Source organism: Ursus americanus, chromosome 21 (assembly GCF_024610735.1).
Source record: "Ursus americanus isolate L20-20 chromosome 21, mUrsAme1.1.p, whole genome shotgun sequence".
In the NCBI taxonomy this organism is placed as follows: Eukaryota; Metazoa; Chordata; class Mammalia; order Carnivora; family Ursidae; genus Ursus; species Ursus americanus.
This window is the reverse complement of record NC_142147.1, coordinates 46,644,094-46,660,225: the sequence shown is the minus strand read 5'-3', so window position 1 is coordinate 46,660,225 and position 16,132 is coordinate 46,644,094. Positions and strand designations below refer to the sequence as shown.

General features: G+C 56.8%; 2 protein-coding genes across 2 annotated transcripts; both read right to left on the bottom strand.

Annotated features, from left to right (window-relative positions):
• Nucleotides 1-722: 722 nt before the first annotated feature.
• Nucleotides 723-2,621, bottom strand: LOC148108282 (interferon-inducible GTPase 5-like). The gene is made up of 2 exons (XM_087853382.1): nt 1,988-2,621; nt 723-1,378 (listed from the first exon to the last, which is right to left on the bottom strand). Exons 1-2 carry the CDS (start codon nt 2,589-2,591, stop codon nt 723-725), a joined length of 1,260 nt encoding a protein of 419 aa, XP_087709508.1. The 5' UTR covers nt 2,592-2,621.
• A 3,298-nt stretch (nt 2,622-5,919) lies between these two features.
• On the bottom strand, nt 5,920-7,314 carry IRGC (immunity related GTPase cinema). Its single transcript, XM_045786439.1, has one exon. The coding sequence runs from the start codon at nt 7,312-7,314 to the stop codon at nt 5,920-5,922; it is 1,395 nt and encodes a 464-aa protein (XP_045642395.1).
• Nucleotides 7,315-16,132: the final 8,818 nt, after the last annotated feature.

The following is a 16,132-nucleotide window of genomic DNA, read 5'->3' as shown; positions in this document are numbered from 1 at the left end:
AAGTATGTCTCCAAATTGGTCTGGCCATCCCACCCATCCCTCCTTAGTCCTGACCTTCAAATCCTGCTGCTCACTGACACGGTTGGTTCCAGTCACCAGCTGAGTCTGTCTGCCCGCTACCCCATACCCCTCTGGTCTCCCTGCCTTCCTCCTGCTCTTGGGCATACCCATACAGTCCCCGTGTCCTTGGGGGAATCCTGGGGGTGGTGAAGAAAACACTCAGGCCAGGAGTAGGGTCTGGGAGGCACGAGACCCGGGGCAGGCTCTGGCCCTGCCACTTGCTGACTGAGAAGACATTAGGCAAGAACTTCCCTTGATGGTCCTCAAGGCCCTTCTGAGCTGTGACGTTCACAGCCCTCTTAGGGAAATGCTTCTGAACCCTTTCCCCACTGCCCTGACCTACACAAACACCTTCCAAGGTGCCCTCTCTAGCTAGACAGCGGAGTTTCTCCCTACCTTGTCAAAACTTACGCGTCCTATGTCCTGCCCGCTCCCTCTACATCCCAAGGGGACTGGTGGTTGACGTGGGGGTTCAGGGCAGAGAAGGTGGGGGCAATGGCCAGAGAGGGCATAAGATCCAGGACTCAAAAGCACAAACAGCATGCAGGCTTAGTCTGGGAGAGTTGGAGCTTGAGTTTCTTTCCATCCCCTGACACCACTCAGCCTGGGGACAATAGAACCGGTATCCTAGTCCTTTGCTGCTACCTCCAGCCGGCCTAGGTTCAGGGCTGGGATCCTTGACTGGGTTTCTCTGGGAGCTTGTGGTCAGAGCTGTTGAGGAAGGCCTGAAGCAGCACTCGCTGGGCATCGTTGACCGCCTCGTCCAGAGACGTGCGGAGCATGTGGTAGCTGGTGGCGAAGGAGGTGCCGCAGGTGGCCAGGGTGCCGAGGATGGGCACGTTGAGGAGCTCCTGGGTGAAAGCAGAGGCATCCCTGGAGGCCTGGCCCAGTAGTTCCACCACCAGTGCCTCGGTTACCTTGGTCTTCAGGCCCTGGACCGCCTCCAGGATCTTGTGCAGGGGTTGGCCCGTCTGCCCCGCCAGCATGACAAGGGAGTCCTGGTCCAGGCCGAAGCTGCGGCGGTAGCCTTCCAGGGAGTTGATGAGCACGTACAGGTCACACGCCACATCCTGTACGCCTGGCACGGGGCTCGGGTTGACGCCACAGGCCACCGCGGCCACCAGCCAGATGTGCTGCCGCAGCGAGGCGGCCTTCTTCTCTAGGATGGGCTTCGAGATGTTGGGCATGGCCAGCAGAAGCGCGTGCCGCTTGTGGCTCTCGAGTTCCCTCACCATCAACTCCTCCAGCAGGTGGAAGTCGTACTTGCCCAACTCAAACATGGAGAGCAGGAAGACCTTGGGGTCCTTCAGGCCCCCCGCTGCGGGAGACAAGAGCACCCCGCGGTCTGGGCGCAGGAGCAGACCGCGGTGTCCTGACAGCTGCCGAGGCACGAGCGCTTGCCAGGAGCGCACAGCACGAGGCTGGAGAGTGTCGGCCCCGGAGGCAGGCTGCCTGAGTTCCCACCCCAGCCTTGCTCCCTACCACCCGCTTGGCCTTGGGCAAGTTACCAAATCAAACAAGGGGATAATTGTCCCTCCCTCCTAGGGATGCTGTGGTGGTGAAGTGAGCGCGTGAAAATGGCGCCTGTGGTAATCCCTTAATAAATGTTAGCTGCCCTCAGCCACAGGTGCCAGCATCCCGTGGGCACGTGGCATTTGCACTGCTCTAACTTGGCAAATACACGAGCCAGCACATGTCCTGTTTCCTTAATGCAGGTGATTGGTCTCTGTCACCTGTGACTGAGAAGCGCCAGCTCCCGGGAAAGGAATGGCAGCTGTGAGCATCCCAAGTTCAGCCCCACAGTGTGACATTGGACAGACCCTTTCCCCCTTGCGGGCCTCGGCTGGAAGACGAAGGGGAAGGAGCAGGCGATCCCTCCAGAATCCACCTGCCCACCCCCACCCCCACCCCCGAGCCTGCACCTCACCCTCCAGCCGCCGCCAACAGTCATCCCGGATCTGGCCGAGCACTCGCTCCTCTGAGAAGGTGCTGGGGCGCCGGCTGCGGGAGGCGGCAATGTCCACATCCACCTTGGAGCGGATGAGGTAGAAGCGCTTGCCCTGCTGCAGGATCTCGCGGGCCAGCTGGGCATGGTGGGCGGTGAAGCTCTCCGAGGTGATGATGATGAAGAAGTCGTAACGGGCCGGCAACACCCGCTGGAGGTATTTGTCAGCCTGGAAGGCGGGCGCGCCAATGCCCGGCAGGTCCCAGATGACGACGTTGGGGTACTTAGGGTGTGCATATGGCGTGGGCTCCACTGTCATTTCCACCACGCCCGTGTAGGCTGATTTGGGGTCCTCGTCTCCCAGCCCCCTGATGGCATTGACAAAGGTCGACTTGCCTGAGCCCGTGCCGCCGGTGATGCCGATGTCCAGCCTGGCATTCTCCAGCGAATGCAGTGTGGCCTGCAGCTTGGGGGCCGCTGCTGGCAGGTCCCCCGCCTCGAAGGCTCCCTTCAGAGCGCTGGTGTCCTTCCACAGATCCAGGACCTGGGACTGGCTGAGGCTTGACTGAAAGACTCTGCTCTCCATGGGCTCCCTGACGTCCAGGACTCCGTCTTCAGGATTGATGCCCTTCAACAGGACAGGCAGGGGAGTAGTCGCCCTCTCTTCTCTACACTCCTCAGCATGCCCCGAGTATTCGAGGCACCACCAGCAACCGTACTGAGAGTGCGACCATGTGCTGGGCCCTGTGCTAAATGCTTGGGTTCGGTTCACTTTTATTCATCGCTGCCAGGTTGTCCTACTGGAATATCTCAGAAAATCCTCCTAACAGCCAGAAAGGGAGATTCCCTTACTATCCACATTGGCAGTGAGAGGAGAAATCAGTTGCCCAAGGCCCCCAGCTAGTGCGTGGACTGTTGGGAATAGAAACTGGATCTTAGGATCATAGAATTCAAATTCTTTTTTTGGGGGGGGGGTTAGTTTTAAGTACCCTCCATACCCAACATGGGGCTTGAACTCACAACCCTGACATCAAGAGTCGCACGTTCCACTGCCCTAGCCAGCCAGGGGCCCCTAGAATTCAAATTCTTAAATAACTTTGTATGGCATCTACTGTGCGCCAGGCTCCGCGATCAGCAATAGAGGGCAGTAATGAAGAGCTGGCCCATCATCATGGCTCCTAGCAGTCGATGTTGGCTCACTGTGTACTCGGGGCCAGCCACTGTTCCAACCACAAGCATCATTTCATTGAGTCCCCGTTGCACAGAGTAGGAAACCGAGTCGCTCACTAAATGTCTTCCAGCCTGCACCAGAGCCAGGACACGGACCAGCCCCCTCCGATCCTTTTGCCACACAACCTCCCCACCCCATCCTTGCGCCACTGAGCACCTGCCATGGGCCAGGCAGGACCTGTTTGGGCCCTGCAGTTCCAGCACCAGGGAGAGAGACCCGACGGGACGGGCCTGGTACACTTGTGAAGACACTGCTGCCACGGCTGCCGACTTCCGAGTACCCACGTCTGCTCCGGGAACCGGGAGGCGCACCTCCACAAGCCCCGCCCGGCCTCTGAGCCTCCGAGTCCTCATGGGTGCGGTGGCCTGGGGCACCAGCGCCGACACGGAATGCATGACCGCAACGAGTCCCAGCCATGCCGGGGACTTGGGTGACACGGTGGGTCATGTCCCCTCTGCAGCCTTTATTTCCCCCATCTGTTCGGTTGCTCACCTGTGAAATGGAGCGATGACTCCCCAGGGCCCTCCAGCTCTGTTTTAGGAAGCCTCAGGGTCTTTCTGCTGATGAGGCCAGCTTGGGAAGGGCTTGGAGCATCAGGCGGAGCTTGAGCTTTCTCTGTGGGTAGCCGTGGAAGGGTTTTGAGCAGGGAAGGGAGAGGTGCGTGGTGGATGTTGAAGGAGCCCCCTTTGGCCTTTGGGGAATACACTAGAGCCTGGGAGACGAGGCAAGGGGCAGGGGCAGGAGCTGGTGTAGAGGGTGAGGCCTGTGCTGGAACAGGGGCTGATGGGGTGGAGATGGGGGATGGGAAAGGGAGAGATGCAGGCAGAAAGGACAGGACAGGGCGACCAGTTGGTCGGAACCTTAGGCAGTGTGTGGGGAACGTCACTATTCATGCCTGACCGTTCCATCCTAGCCACTCGGGGCCCATGGGTCCTGTGTTTTGGATGATGTCTGAGGGTGCGAAGGTACAGAGATGTGGGCTGGGTTTTTGAGAACACATTTGGAGTGGACCATCCCGTCCTCGTATCTGGGGGTCTGGGATTTCCCTACCATTATCCCCCACCCTCTTTGGTGCAGAAAGGTCCACGTGAACCCAAAAGTAGTCCTGACAGAGCCAATGGGAAGGCCTTCCAAAAAGAGAATCCTGTTGCAAAGCACAGAGCTCTTCGGCAGAGAGGACTGGCACCCCCTTTAATCCTCCAGCTGAAAGCAGCCCCTCTTTGTCTGGAACTGTTTCCTAGGTTCAAGGCCATCTGAGGCCCCCAGATGAGGCTAGAACCACCCCCCAGATCTGGGAATATCCATAGGCGGTATTTGTGAGCACCTAGGGGTGAGGCCGCCTCCCCTTCCCTGCAGTCCCTGCTCCACCACTGGCCTTGTACACAGCTTCCAGAGCCTTCTTGTGAGTTCCTGGAAACTCACCTTTCTCTGCACCTAAATCCAACCCTTCCCTGAGCCCCTGTGCAAGCCCACAGAAGCCCTGGGGGCAGCCCCTGTCCTGTCCAAAGACCCTAATCAGATAGTTTTTTAATCTTTTAAATGTACGTGACCCTTGACTTGGCATGTGAGGTCAGGCTCGAGCGAGGAGGGGGTCAGGTTCACTTCTGCATTCCCACCAGAGAGCCAAGGACAGAGCAAGAGGGAGTGCCCGGGGTTTGGCTTCACAGACACAGATCCCCTCACCCCGTGTTGCCCACGCCCAGTGACACCTGCAGCCACATGCAGCTCTCAGGAGTCCCACCCCCATCGCCCTGGCTCGGCTCCATGGCCTTCAGCACCACCCCAGCATTCTCGCACCCACAGAGACATGCGGACACAGCAGGTGAAAGCCCAGTCAGTAGACTGCTCACCACCTCAGACCCACGGCATCAAAATCCCAGACATTTACCCATGCTTCTCCCAATCACAGACGCGCACATTCCCGCACAAACATCTGCTCGCTCTCCAAAAGGACGTGTTCTAGGTGGCGGGATTCGCCTTCTGCCCCCTCTCTCCTTTGGTGTGTGGAGAAAGAGCCCACCGGCCTCCCCGCCACCCCAGGCTCCACGCGGAGGCCAGCCCAAAGCCCTCGGGCCTCCCCTTCCCTGGCCCCCCACACTGACCATCGCTCGCTGGCAGCAGGGCTGGCCAGGAGGTCCCGCGTCCCCCACCCTGTTTAACCGGTTGCTAGGCACCATTGTGCCGATCCTGGGCACCAATTGGCTGCCCCTCCCCCCTCCAGAGGTGGCCTGTGGGACCCTGGGCTGCCAGGAAGGGACCTGAGAGGGCAGCAAAAATAAGTACCATAACCAACCCCAATCTCCACTAAGTTACCCGCCCAGTTTGGCAGTTGACTCCTATCTTGGATCCAGGCCGGGCTGTCCTGTGGCCCCACAAGTCTCCCTTGGCTACCAGGGGACCAGGGAGAGAGAGCCCCCCAAGGCACCCTTGGCCCGCCATCCATACCCTGAAGCTCTCCCCACTCAGAGCAAGTCCCATCCCGGTTCAGTGTGGGACTGGGGCCCACAGGCCTCCTCAGATGCCCCCCCAACCCGCCGCTCCCCGTCCCGCCCTCCCCCGCCCCGCCAAGACGGCAGGCTCGGCTCGCTCAGCAACGCAGCACACATTGTCACTACACTGGCTTTGTTTAGCTGGTTCTGGTAAGGCTTGGTTTGTGGGTGAGGCAGGGGTGGGGGCCGCACGTTCATTTCTCTTCGGACAGGTCTCTCTTCTTCCAGCTGTCGAGAATATACTTGAGCAGGAGGCCGAGCTTCCGGCGGGCCGAGAGCGGTGCCTCCTCGCAGCCTCCCTCCCCGGAGCCCCGCTTCTCCACACCATTGTCACCGGCCGCCTCCAGGCTGACCTCAGACTGCGGCTCGTCCTCCTCCAGGGCCTTGATGCGGACCCGCTGGGCGTCCTCGGCCATCTCATTGAGGCAGCCCTGGAGCATGGTGTAGACGGTGCCAAAGCTGATGCCGCCGGCCACCAGGGTGCCGAACACGGGGATGCCCTTCTCAAAGGCGCGGGCCACCCGCATGGCACCATCCGATGACTGCGAGTAGAGCCGCAGGACGGTTTCCGGCGACACCTCGTTGGCCAGCGGGGACCGGATGACGGAGCGCAGGTCCCCCGCCTGCTTGCCCACCTGCTCGGCCAGCTTGGCCAGCGAGTCTTCATCCAGGCCAAAGCTGCGGTGGTAGCCGCGCAGCGAGCGGATGAGCAGGGCATCGTCGTAGGCGGCCGCCAGCCCCGGCACGGGCAGGGCCTGGATGACGCCCGACACCAGGGCCGTCTTGAGCACCTGCTCCTGCAGCATGTCCTTCTTCTTCTGCAGCGCCTCCAGCGAGATATCGGGCAGCGAGAGCAGGCCGGCGTGGCGCCGGTGGGCGGGCAGGTCGTGCTCCCAGGTGGACATGAGCAGCGGGAAGTCGTAGCGGGCCGGCGACAGGTTGGACACGAGGAAGATGCGGGGGTCGCTCATGCCGGCCACCCGCAGCCGCTCGGCACAGTGGTCGCGGATCTCCTGCAGGACGGCTGCCTCGCTGAAGCCCGAGGGCCGCTGGGTGCGCGTGGCTGCCAGGTCCTCGTCCACCTTGGTGCGCACGAAATAGAACTTCTTGCCCTGGCGCAGGATCTCCGAGGCCAGGCGGGTCTCCACGGCCCCGCAGCGGCGGGGGGAGACCAGCAGGAAGAAGTCGTAGCGGCCGAAGTCCACCTGCTTCAGGTACTTATCGGCTGGGCAGCCCGGAGACCCGGCCCCTGGCAGGTCCCACAGGGTCACGTCAGGAAACTGGGGGTGCGGGTAGGGCGAGGGCTGCATCGTGGTTTCGACGACGCCCGTGAGGGCCGCACCGGGGTCCTCGGCCCCCAGGCCACGGAGGGCGTTGATGAGGGAGGACTTGCCGGCGCCCGACTCCCCTGTGACACCCACCTCCAGGCGGATGCTCTCGGAGGAGGCCAGCAGCTCCCGGAGGCGAGAGGCCGCCTGGGGGAGGTCGCCCGACTCGAAGGCAGTGCGCAGGGCCTCCAGCTCTTCCTTGGCCATGAGGATGGTGGTCTCCTCCTCCCCGGGCACTGCTGGCAACTTCGAAGTAGCCATGGTGACCAGCGGTTCAGAGGGCGCGGGGGCTGGGGAGAGTCACGGGACGGGTGGTCCTCAGCGTCTGCGGGGGTAGAAGGGAGCCGTTCACTTCTCCTGGGCCTTGGCGCGGGGCAGGAAGAGAGAAACACTATGGATAAAAGGGAAGTCCCTCCGGCCCGCCCCTTCTCAAAACACCCAGGTACGTATCTGACACGAGCTAGGGGGCTTTGGAGTCTCACAGGCCCAGGCTCACATCCCATCCCTGCCACTGACTTGCTGTGTGACCTGGGCCAGAGGGCGGTACCTCTCTAAGCCTGTTCCTCTGTGTAAAGGGCATAGTGACTGACCTGCCTCCTGAGGTGCTCAGGAGTCTTCAGGGTAACCTAAGAGCGGGAATGGTTCGATGGCAGCTTGTGACCCATGCACCCACACAGGGCCCCAGGCTTGGAAGGCTCAGCTCTGGGCTTCACGCTCTGCTGACACCGACTGAAATTCTTAATAGTATTTGAACCAGGGCCCTGTGTTTTCATTTTGCACCGGGCCCCACAAATGGTGTAGCCAGGCCTGCCAAGGAAAGGGCTTAAGCCCAGCGCCTGGGCCCAGGCAGAGCACGCTATGCGCCCGCTGCTGCTGCTGCTGTGGGGAGCAGGGGGAAGGGGTGATGAAGGGGACCCAGACCCTGGAGCCAAACCCAGGGTCAAGTCCTGGCTCCCCCACATACGCGCGGAGTGATCGAGGCGAGCGACTTGCAAGTCTCCGCCTCATTCCCGTCATGTGTAAGATGAGGCCAGTAACTACGGTAATAGTTGAGAATTAAGTGAGTTGATACAGATGCAGCGTTTGAGATAGTGCACGGCCCACAGCAGGTGGTCTGTGTTAGCAGCCCCAGCATTAGTATCCTGATCACATTCCTCGCTGTGTGACTTCAGGCCGTCCCCTGCCCTCTCTGAGTGCACCGCGGAAGGCAACCTTGCTGCCCCACAGGGCAAGGGAGGCCTGTGACGATCGTGAGCCTGCCCGTCTCTCCCTAGGCCAGCGTGCTGGGGTTCAGCTGGAGGAAGGAGCCCGGCATGAGGGCATGCCAGCCATGGGAGCCCTTCTCCTTAAACACCCAGACCCGCCCTGGTTGCTAAACTAAGCTCAAACGAGGGACCACTGTCCCCATCAGACAGAGAGGGACCGAGGCTCGGACTACACGAGTGACGTCCCTGCGCGGAGGCCCAGCCAGGACTCAAACCCACGTCCCTGGGCTCCCTCATCCCTCTGAAGCTCTCTGTTCAGCTACATGTCTTTGCCTCCCTCCTTGTCCTTGGGCTGTCCCTGTCCACGCCCCACAGAAAGTTGTCCTTATTACATTGTTCCTGCCAGGTCTGATCCCCCATCCCGGGGGGAGGCATTTCTCCCCTGCTATGCCCACTCTGTCTGCACCCTGTCCCCCTAAGCCGTGTAAGGATATGGTCCAGGGAGAGGAGAGCGGGTGCTGTGGCAGGTTCCAGCAGCCAGGGCCAGGCAGGTCAGTGGCCCCTGGGGTGCGATTAGGGCTGAGGGAGCTAGGGTTGGTCCTGGAAGCCCCTGCCTCCCTTCACCCACAGAGCCCAGCCAGACAGTCCTGCCATCAGGGGACTCACCTGCCCTGCAGGCTCTCCCTCTCGCCTCACACTTTCCCCGCTGGTGGGGTCTCCTCTCCTGTTAGCCCAAGGTCAGACCCGTTGCTAGGACCCATTATAATAGCAAGCCGCAGCTTATTGGTCAGCCCACCCTAGCACAATAATGTGACAGTGATGTCAGGGGGCGGGGTCCCACAGTGGGGCAGGGACCCCATCCCCCAGCTGCTCCTGGGGCCCCCCTCTCAGTCCCGCTGGGCCCTCAGTCCCCCCACAAGGGACCCAGAGAGATCTTTGTAACGCCAAGATGTTCACAACCCATCTGTGGTCTCTGTCACCCCCAGGACATAGTCCCAGCTCTGAAGCCTGGCATCCAAGGGCCTGACCCTGCTCACCACCCACCCTCTATTTCTCCTCCTTCCAGGCGACTGTTTTGCAAACAAGGCGTTCATGTTTCCTTCCCCCACCATCTACTCACCTACCCCCCGCGACGAGCTCCGAGGGTGCTGATTTGGCTGCATGGGGGCTGGCTGGGGGGAGAGGCCAGGTCTGAAACCACCCACAAGGTCACTGCCAGCACGCCTCTGCCCAGCCAGGCCTGGCGCCCACGCGACAGCACCACAGCCCATTTCGGTATCTGGTGTCCAGGCCTCTCCTTGCCCAGAACCTTAACCTCCTCTCTGCCCAGCCTCCCATCCAAATCCCAGCTCAGTGCCCGGTCTGGTGTAACACGTCGGTCCCCTCTGTCTCTTGGCCTGCTCTGCCGCCTCACGACCACTGAAGGTGGCAGCACTGTGACAGATGGGAAGGCGGAAGTAGGCAGCCATGTGAGTGAGAAGAGAGGCTGAGGCAAAGGCCCCCCAAGACAAGGGAGAGTTGGGGTGGGGAAAGAGACTCCCCAAGAAAAAAGAGCAGAGGGAGAGCCCAGCAGGAAGACAGAGTGGGCGAGAAACCACCTTAGAGAGAACCTGGGAAAGACTGGTCAGAGGCTCAGCTTACGGAGGGGGTTACGGAGGGGGTTACGGAGGGGGTTATGGAGGGGGTTACGGAGGGGGTTACGGAGGGGGTTACGGAGGGGAAGAAGATACGGAGCTAGAGAGATGGGACTGAAGGGCGGAGACAGAGACGCAGGGAAGGAGCTGAAGGCCAAGAGATTAAAAGACGTTTGCAGCGGTTTCCAGATCCCAAACACACAGACCTGGACCCCTCCCCTAAATTCACAGACATGCACACCCGGCCCAAGAGGGAAAGTAGAGACCCAGACCGTCCAATACGGTTACTACAGAAAAGCAGAAATCAGGCCGGTGAGCAGCCCACGCACATTCAGGCACGCAGACCTGCAGCCCAGGAGAGACTCCGTTACACGAAGACAACGCACGCGGGCCGTGGCTCCTGGAGCCCACCTCCCCCTTCACAGCCTCGTTCATTCGGCCCCCGCTCCTGATCCCCACTGCCCAGTCAGCCACGAGCCAGCGCCCCCAGAAGTGCCTCAGACCCAGGCTCTGCCCTCGGGGGCTCCAGGTCGGAAGGAAGGAAGATGGTCCCAACCCCGGGGTGACTGAGGGCCAAGACAGCGGCCAGGCACCCTGTGCAGGCTGGCATGCTGCCAGGGGCACCTCTGCCAGCTCCTGAGGGCACCCGCCGGGGAGAGGCTGCGCCCTGCCCTGTCTGCCAAGCCTTCTCTTCCCTTTTCATTCATCACACATTCAGCACCTCTCCAGGCCCCATCCTGAGCGGCAATGACCACAACAGCCCTGGGCTCTGTCCCATGCAGGAGTCCCATCCATCCACAGACAGTGACAACCCAGGATGGGATGGAGGACTCCAGAGGGCTGTGGGAACGCCAAGGGGGCACCTGACCCAGCCTGGGGGTCTTCCTGGAAGAGAGGGCACCTGAGCTGAGATCTGTGAGCCTGATGCACTGCTAGGGAGTTGCAGTCCAGGCCATGGGACCAGCCCGTGCAAAGACCCTGAGTTGACAGAGAGCTCTCATTCACCCAGTAATTCAGTTACTTGGTCACTCCACGGACATTTGCTTAGCCCTGGCCCTAGGCCAGTCCCTACACTGGTCCGGAGGTGTGAATCGCACTCATCCCTGCCCTTACAGACCTCACAGGCGGCTGGGGGCGGCTGACACGGCCATGCACGAGGCAGAGCACCCACTTACTGGGTGTTTACAATGTGTCAGGTGCTGTGAGAACCCGTCAGATGAGGTAGCTCATTTACTGGGACTAGAAATCTGTTCTCCCACCTGTCATCCCCAGACAGACATAAAACCCAGGAGCTGAGACTGGATTCGAGAGGAAGACAGAGACAAATGAGATGAACACCTTTATTCATTCATTCTTTCCGCGGGTTCCCTGTATAATCAGATCAAAGGTGCCACTGGTTGTCAGCTGCATCATTCCCATCCCCCTAACAAGGGGACAAATTGCTGGCAATGCAAGTATGACACGACGTTTCCTTATCACTTAAAATTTTTATTTTACACTTACTCTTTGTAGACGTACGTAGAAAATACAGATTTTTTTTTTATCGTCTATCACTTTGTGTGTGTATCTAACTGGGAAAATACAAGGGAAATAAATTGGCTAAGCTGTTCCTAACCACAGAGCCTGACTCTGTGGAATCGCTTCTGCCTCTGAGCCGTGGACTTCCCGGCTTTCCCACCCTCCACGTCCTCTGTGCCATCAGGAGCACATCCATGACCACATCCAGGCAGCAACAGCGACGTCGCAATGGCTGCCCGGCTGACAGTGATTGTAAAGTTGCCATCAGCTGTGACTCTTACTGATTTCAGAATTGCTAAAATGTGGGGGCAGGGGGAGCGCATCTTCGAATCAATGAAGGTGATTCCCAAGTGTCCACTCTGTGTCTGCCAGGCTGGAACAGCAATGACAGAGACAACCCTTTCCTACAGGCGGCAGTTTCCGCAGCCTATGCTCATTGTGCGCCAAGGACCCAGCATAGGACTCCCAAGAGTCCAGTGAGGGACACAGAACTCTCCCCTGACAGTGACAACCCACGGGGGTAAAGTAGGGATAGAGTCCCCAGACAAGTGTGAGAGCCAAGGGGATGCCTGACCCAGCCAAGGACTCTGTGTCTCCTCAAAAGCCTGAAGCACTTCCCTAGGAACATCCACTCATGTGGTCTTCACCTTGTCTCCATTCGCCATAATCCAGAGGAAACTGGAAGTTAGTCCCTAAGGACTCATTCATTCATTCATTCATTCATTCATTCATTCATTCCAATATGCACTGGCTAGACATAGTTGTAGGCGCTGACACACAGTTGGCCCCTACCCTCGTGGGGCTTCTATTTTTTGAAAGATAAAGATAATAATAAAAAATAAGGTAGTATCACATGGAAGAAAAACAATAAACAAGAAAGCAAGGAGAAGGCTGGTAGGCTGCCTGCAACTATGGCCGCCAACAATTTCTCCCATCTCTGCAGGCACACATCACCCTTCCCACCAAGAGCGGAAGTCTCTGCCCTCTCCCTTTGAACCTGGGCTGGACTTGTGACTTGCTCTGATCAACGATATGTTCCTGAAAGGACTTTCTGGGACTTCCAAGCTCAGGTGTAAGAGGTGGCAGTCCGCTTTCTCTTTCTCAGAATCTGAGCTACCAAGGAGAAGTCCTGCTACCTAGCTGGACAGACCCCATGGAGAGACAGAAGCCACCCAGAACGTTCAGGCCCCCACTGACTTCCAGCTAAACACAGCCACAAGAACCACCCCAGCTGCTACCACATGGGAGTGGAAGAACCAGCTGAGCTTAGAATTTCTCACTTGTGGGACAGACTTGTGGGAAATAAAGCATTGTTTTAGGCCACTAAATAGCCAAGTGACTTGGGGGAGGAAGTGTTCTGTTTTTGATGGAGTGGTGCAGGAAGGCCTGAGAAAGTGACATTCTATTTGAGCTGAGGTCTGAATGAAGTAAGGACACAAGCCATGTGGACATCAGGGGGAAGAGCATTCCAGACAGAGGGCATGGATGTGCAAAGGTCCTAAGGCAGAACTGAGTCTCATGTGTCTGGGGGAGGATCACAGTGGCTGATGTGGTTGGAGCAGAGTGACCGAGGAGAGAGGTCTAGGAGATGAAGTCTGAGAGGCAATCAGGGCCCAGATCTCATGATAGACTGCAGTGAGGACCTATACACCTGTTACCTGGGAGAGCATTGAAGGCCTTTTGGAAAGGGTCATGAGAGGGGCACAGGGATGAGGCAGGGATCTTTCTGCACTAAGTGACACAGTTTGGTTAGAACCAGGGCCAGGACTATGGCCAAAAAGTGAGACACTGGTCTTGGGTGTACAATTTAAGGGGGTGCCAAAAAACTCAGTTATCAAGACAAATGATATTGTAATGTAATGCTTTTTTAAAAAATAAAAATTAATGCAAAAATCCATGATATTTCAGTGAAGTAGATCCCAAAATTTTAAATAAAGGCCAGCACCATTCTGAGCCATGTTGGTGCCTGAAGCAAAAGGGAAAAAGTGTACCCCCGGCTTTGATGAAAGCAAACTCAACAATAATATATTTTTTTAAATCTGCATCTTGGCTTATCACATTTTGCTTTAGAATTCTTTTTGAGAGAGAGAGAGAGAGCCCATGCATGTGTGCACAGGAGTGGGGGGAGGGAGCAGAGGAGGAGGGAGAGGAAGAGGGAAAGAATCCCAAGAAGACTCTGCACTGAGCATGGAGCCTGACACGGGGCCCCATCTCACGACCCTGAGGTCATGACCTGAGCTGAAACCAAGAGTTGGACACTTAACTGAGTCACCCAGGCACCCTTTATCTCGCTTTCGGTCAAGAGAATTTTCATGCTTGACAGTTTCTCTTGGCCAGATGATGATGTTAAATAAATATTAATTGGCTTACACTGAAATAAAATTATGTTAAATTCTTTCTTGGTATAAATAAAATACTTTTAAAATGATGTATATTTTAATATGCCCCTCATATTTTTTCAATATTTTTTTCAACTACTTTAGTGTTCTGGGGGAAAAAATAACCATTAAAAAAGAAGCCAAAGTATGTATACAGGGCCTTTTTCATCAGGCTTCAATATGGCTCTGCATGGCAGTGGTCAGAACCCCAAGATGTTGCTGAGAAGTGTCAGGGGGACAGGGCAGGTCTGTTTCCTGAAGATGGTAGGCAAAGAGGAAGGGCTGGGAAGTCAAGGTCTGTTTGCAGAGACATAGTCCGGTGCCCCCACGAGAAGGTCAGGCTAAAGAAGAAACACTTGAGGCCAAGCTGGCATCACCTATTAGTGAATTAAAAGCAAACGTTCCTTTCAACCCATATCCCTTCTCCTGAAAATCTATCCCATAGATGTTCAAGGGCTGAAGTAATTTAATTGACTGCTTCCTGGAGTCTGTGGGGGGAAGGGATGTCCAGGGGGCCTCATCTGGGTAAACGTGACACCATGATACCAGGGAAGGCAGGGGAAGCTGCTCCTTGAACCACCCCACTCACCCCCACCCCGATTCACTGTGTCTTTTCATTTTTAACTTTCAATTCCCCTTCTTTTTTTTTCTTTTGTTTACTCATTTATTTGAGAGAGAGAGAACAAGAGAGAGAGCACAAGCAAGAGGAGCAGCAGAGGGAGAGACAGAAGCAGGCTCCCCCCTGAGCAGGGAGCCCAACGCGTGGCTCCATCCCAGGACCCTGGGATCATGACCTGAGCCCAAGGCAGACGCTTAACCATCTGAGCCCCCCACGTGCCCTGATTCCATGTCATTACACATTTTAGAATTGTCTTTCAATGCATTAAAGGCATATGTCATCCAAACTCTTAAAATAAATCAGATATTTCCTAAAGACATATAGAAACACAAACACTGCTGTCAACAGGATGTTTACCACTGACTCCGACAGTGGGGAGAGGCAGAAAGGGAACCAGGGATTCCTTCAGTAGGACCGCGACTGAATAAATGTTGGTACATCCACTCCATGCCGTGAAGACCTTACTATCCAGCCACTGAAAAAGACGAATCAAAAGACCTGGAGAATTTCCATGACGTGCTGTTAAGAGAGCAAAGCAAGATGCAGAGGAGAGCTGTGGCTAATATCCTACTAAAGACCAAAACACCCTTACATACCAATATACATATGTATGTGTGTAAGTGTGTAAGTGTCTACTCGTATACGGATATCAGCACATGCGTATGTTTGTATCTACATGTATTTATGCATCAAATGTCTATATGGGATTATTCGACTTTGGGGAATAACAGGAGGAGCTCCGGGAGGCTGTTAACTTGAAATCCCTGGGAGGGGGAGGTCCCCGGGGAGAGTCTATGGGGAGGAAAGACGGAGAGGAGGGAAAAGGAAAAGGGGGAAAATTCAAAGCATGTATATTTGTAGCAAAATTACAAGTATGGTGCTCGGGGTAGCACTTATCTCCGGAGAGGAGGAGGAAAGGCAGTGGTCAGGGAAGGGGCCACTGGGGATTGCAGCTGTTTTGATGCTTCCTGTCAGCTGAGCGGTGAGAGACACTGCTTACTCTTTGTTTTTGTGTGTTTTAAGTCATTTGTAATAAATTTTTAAGAACTGAATAACGTACTCACATTGGTGCCCTTAAAGAAATTTAGGAATGTACAATAAAATTAAACCCTCTGCGCAGGCTAGACTCCCAGTATCCCGTCACCCCACCCCCACCCCTCACCCCTCCACCCTTCCACACACACACCCCTGCGGACTCCAGGGTCACGGTCACCAGATGGCTGTTTCTGCCTGCAAGCATTTCCTGAGCACCTCCGTGGGCTCCCAGCTCAGCCGACGTGGATCATATCCTGGCCCCATCCCCTGGGCCTCCAATCTCACAGAAACGTCTCTTTCCTTCCTCGCCACCCCAGGCTCCTCTGCACCCCACCTTAAGGCAGGCATCCAGCCAGGCAGACAGGAGGCCATAGCTGGTAGGAGAAAGAAAGGGGCTTTGGGAGTCCAACACACATCTGGCCGTGTGACCCAAAGGGCGCTCCCCCTCCCCAACCATAGTAGTTAAAGGCTTTTATTTACTTGTGTTGAACTCTGATTACTGTGCACATATGGTCCTCACCAAGGTCACAAAACTAGTAACTGGCAAAGCTGGCACTTGAACCCCGACGGACTGGTACCACAGTCCTCACTCTTTGTTTGTTTGTTTGTTTGAGAAAGAGAGAGCAGGGAGGACCAGAGGGAGAGGGGGAGAGAGAGAATCTCAAGCAGGCTCCACTCTCAGTGTGGAGC

Coding starts and splice junctions, on each gene's coding strand:
- LOC148108282 (XM_087853382.1), bottom strand. CDS start 2,591: ATGGAGAGCAGAGTCTTTCAGTCAAGCCTCAGCCAGTCCCAGGTCCTG. Junction 1,379..1,987: donor CTGTTGGCGGCGGCTGGAGG/GTGAGGTGCAGG, acceptor TGTCTCCCGCAG/CGGGGGGCCTGAAGGACCCC.
- IRGC (XM_045786439.1), bottom strand. CDS start 7,314: ATGGCTACTTCGAAGTTGCCAGCAGTGCCCGGGGAGGAGGAGACCACC.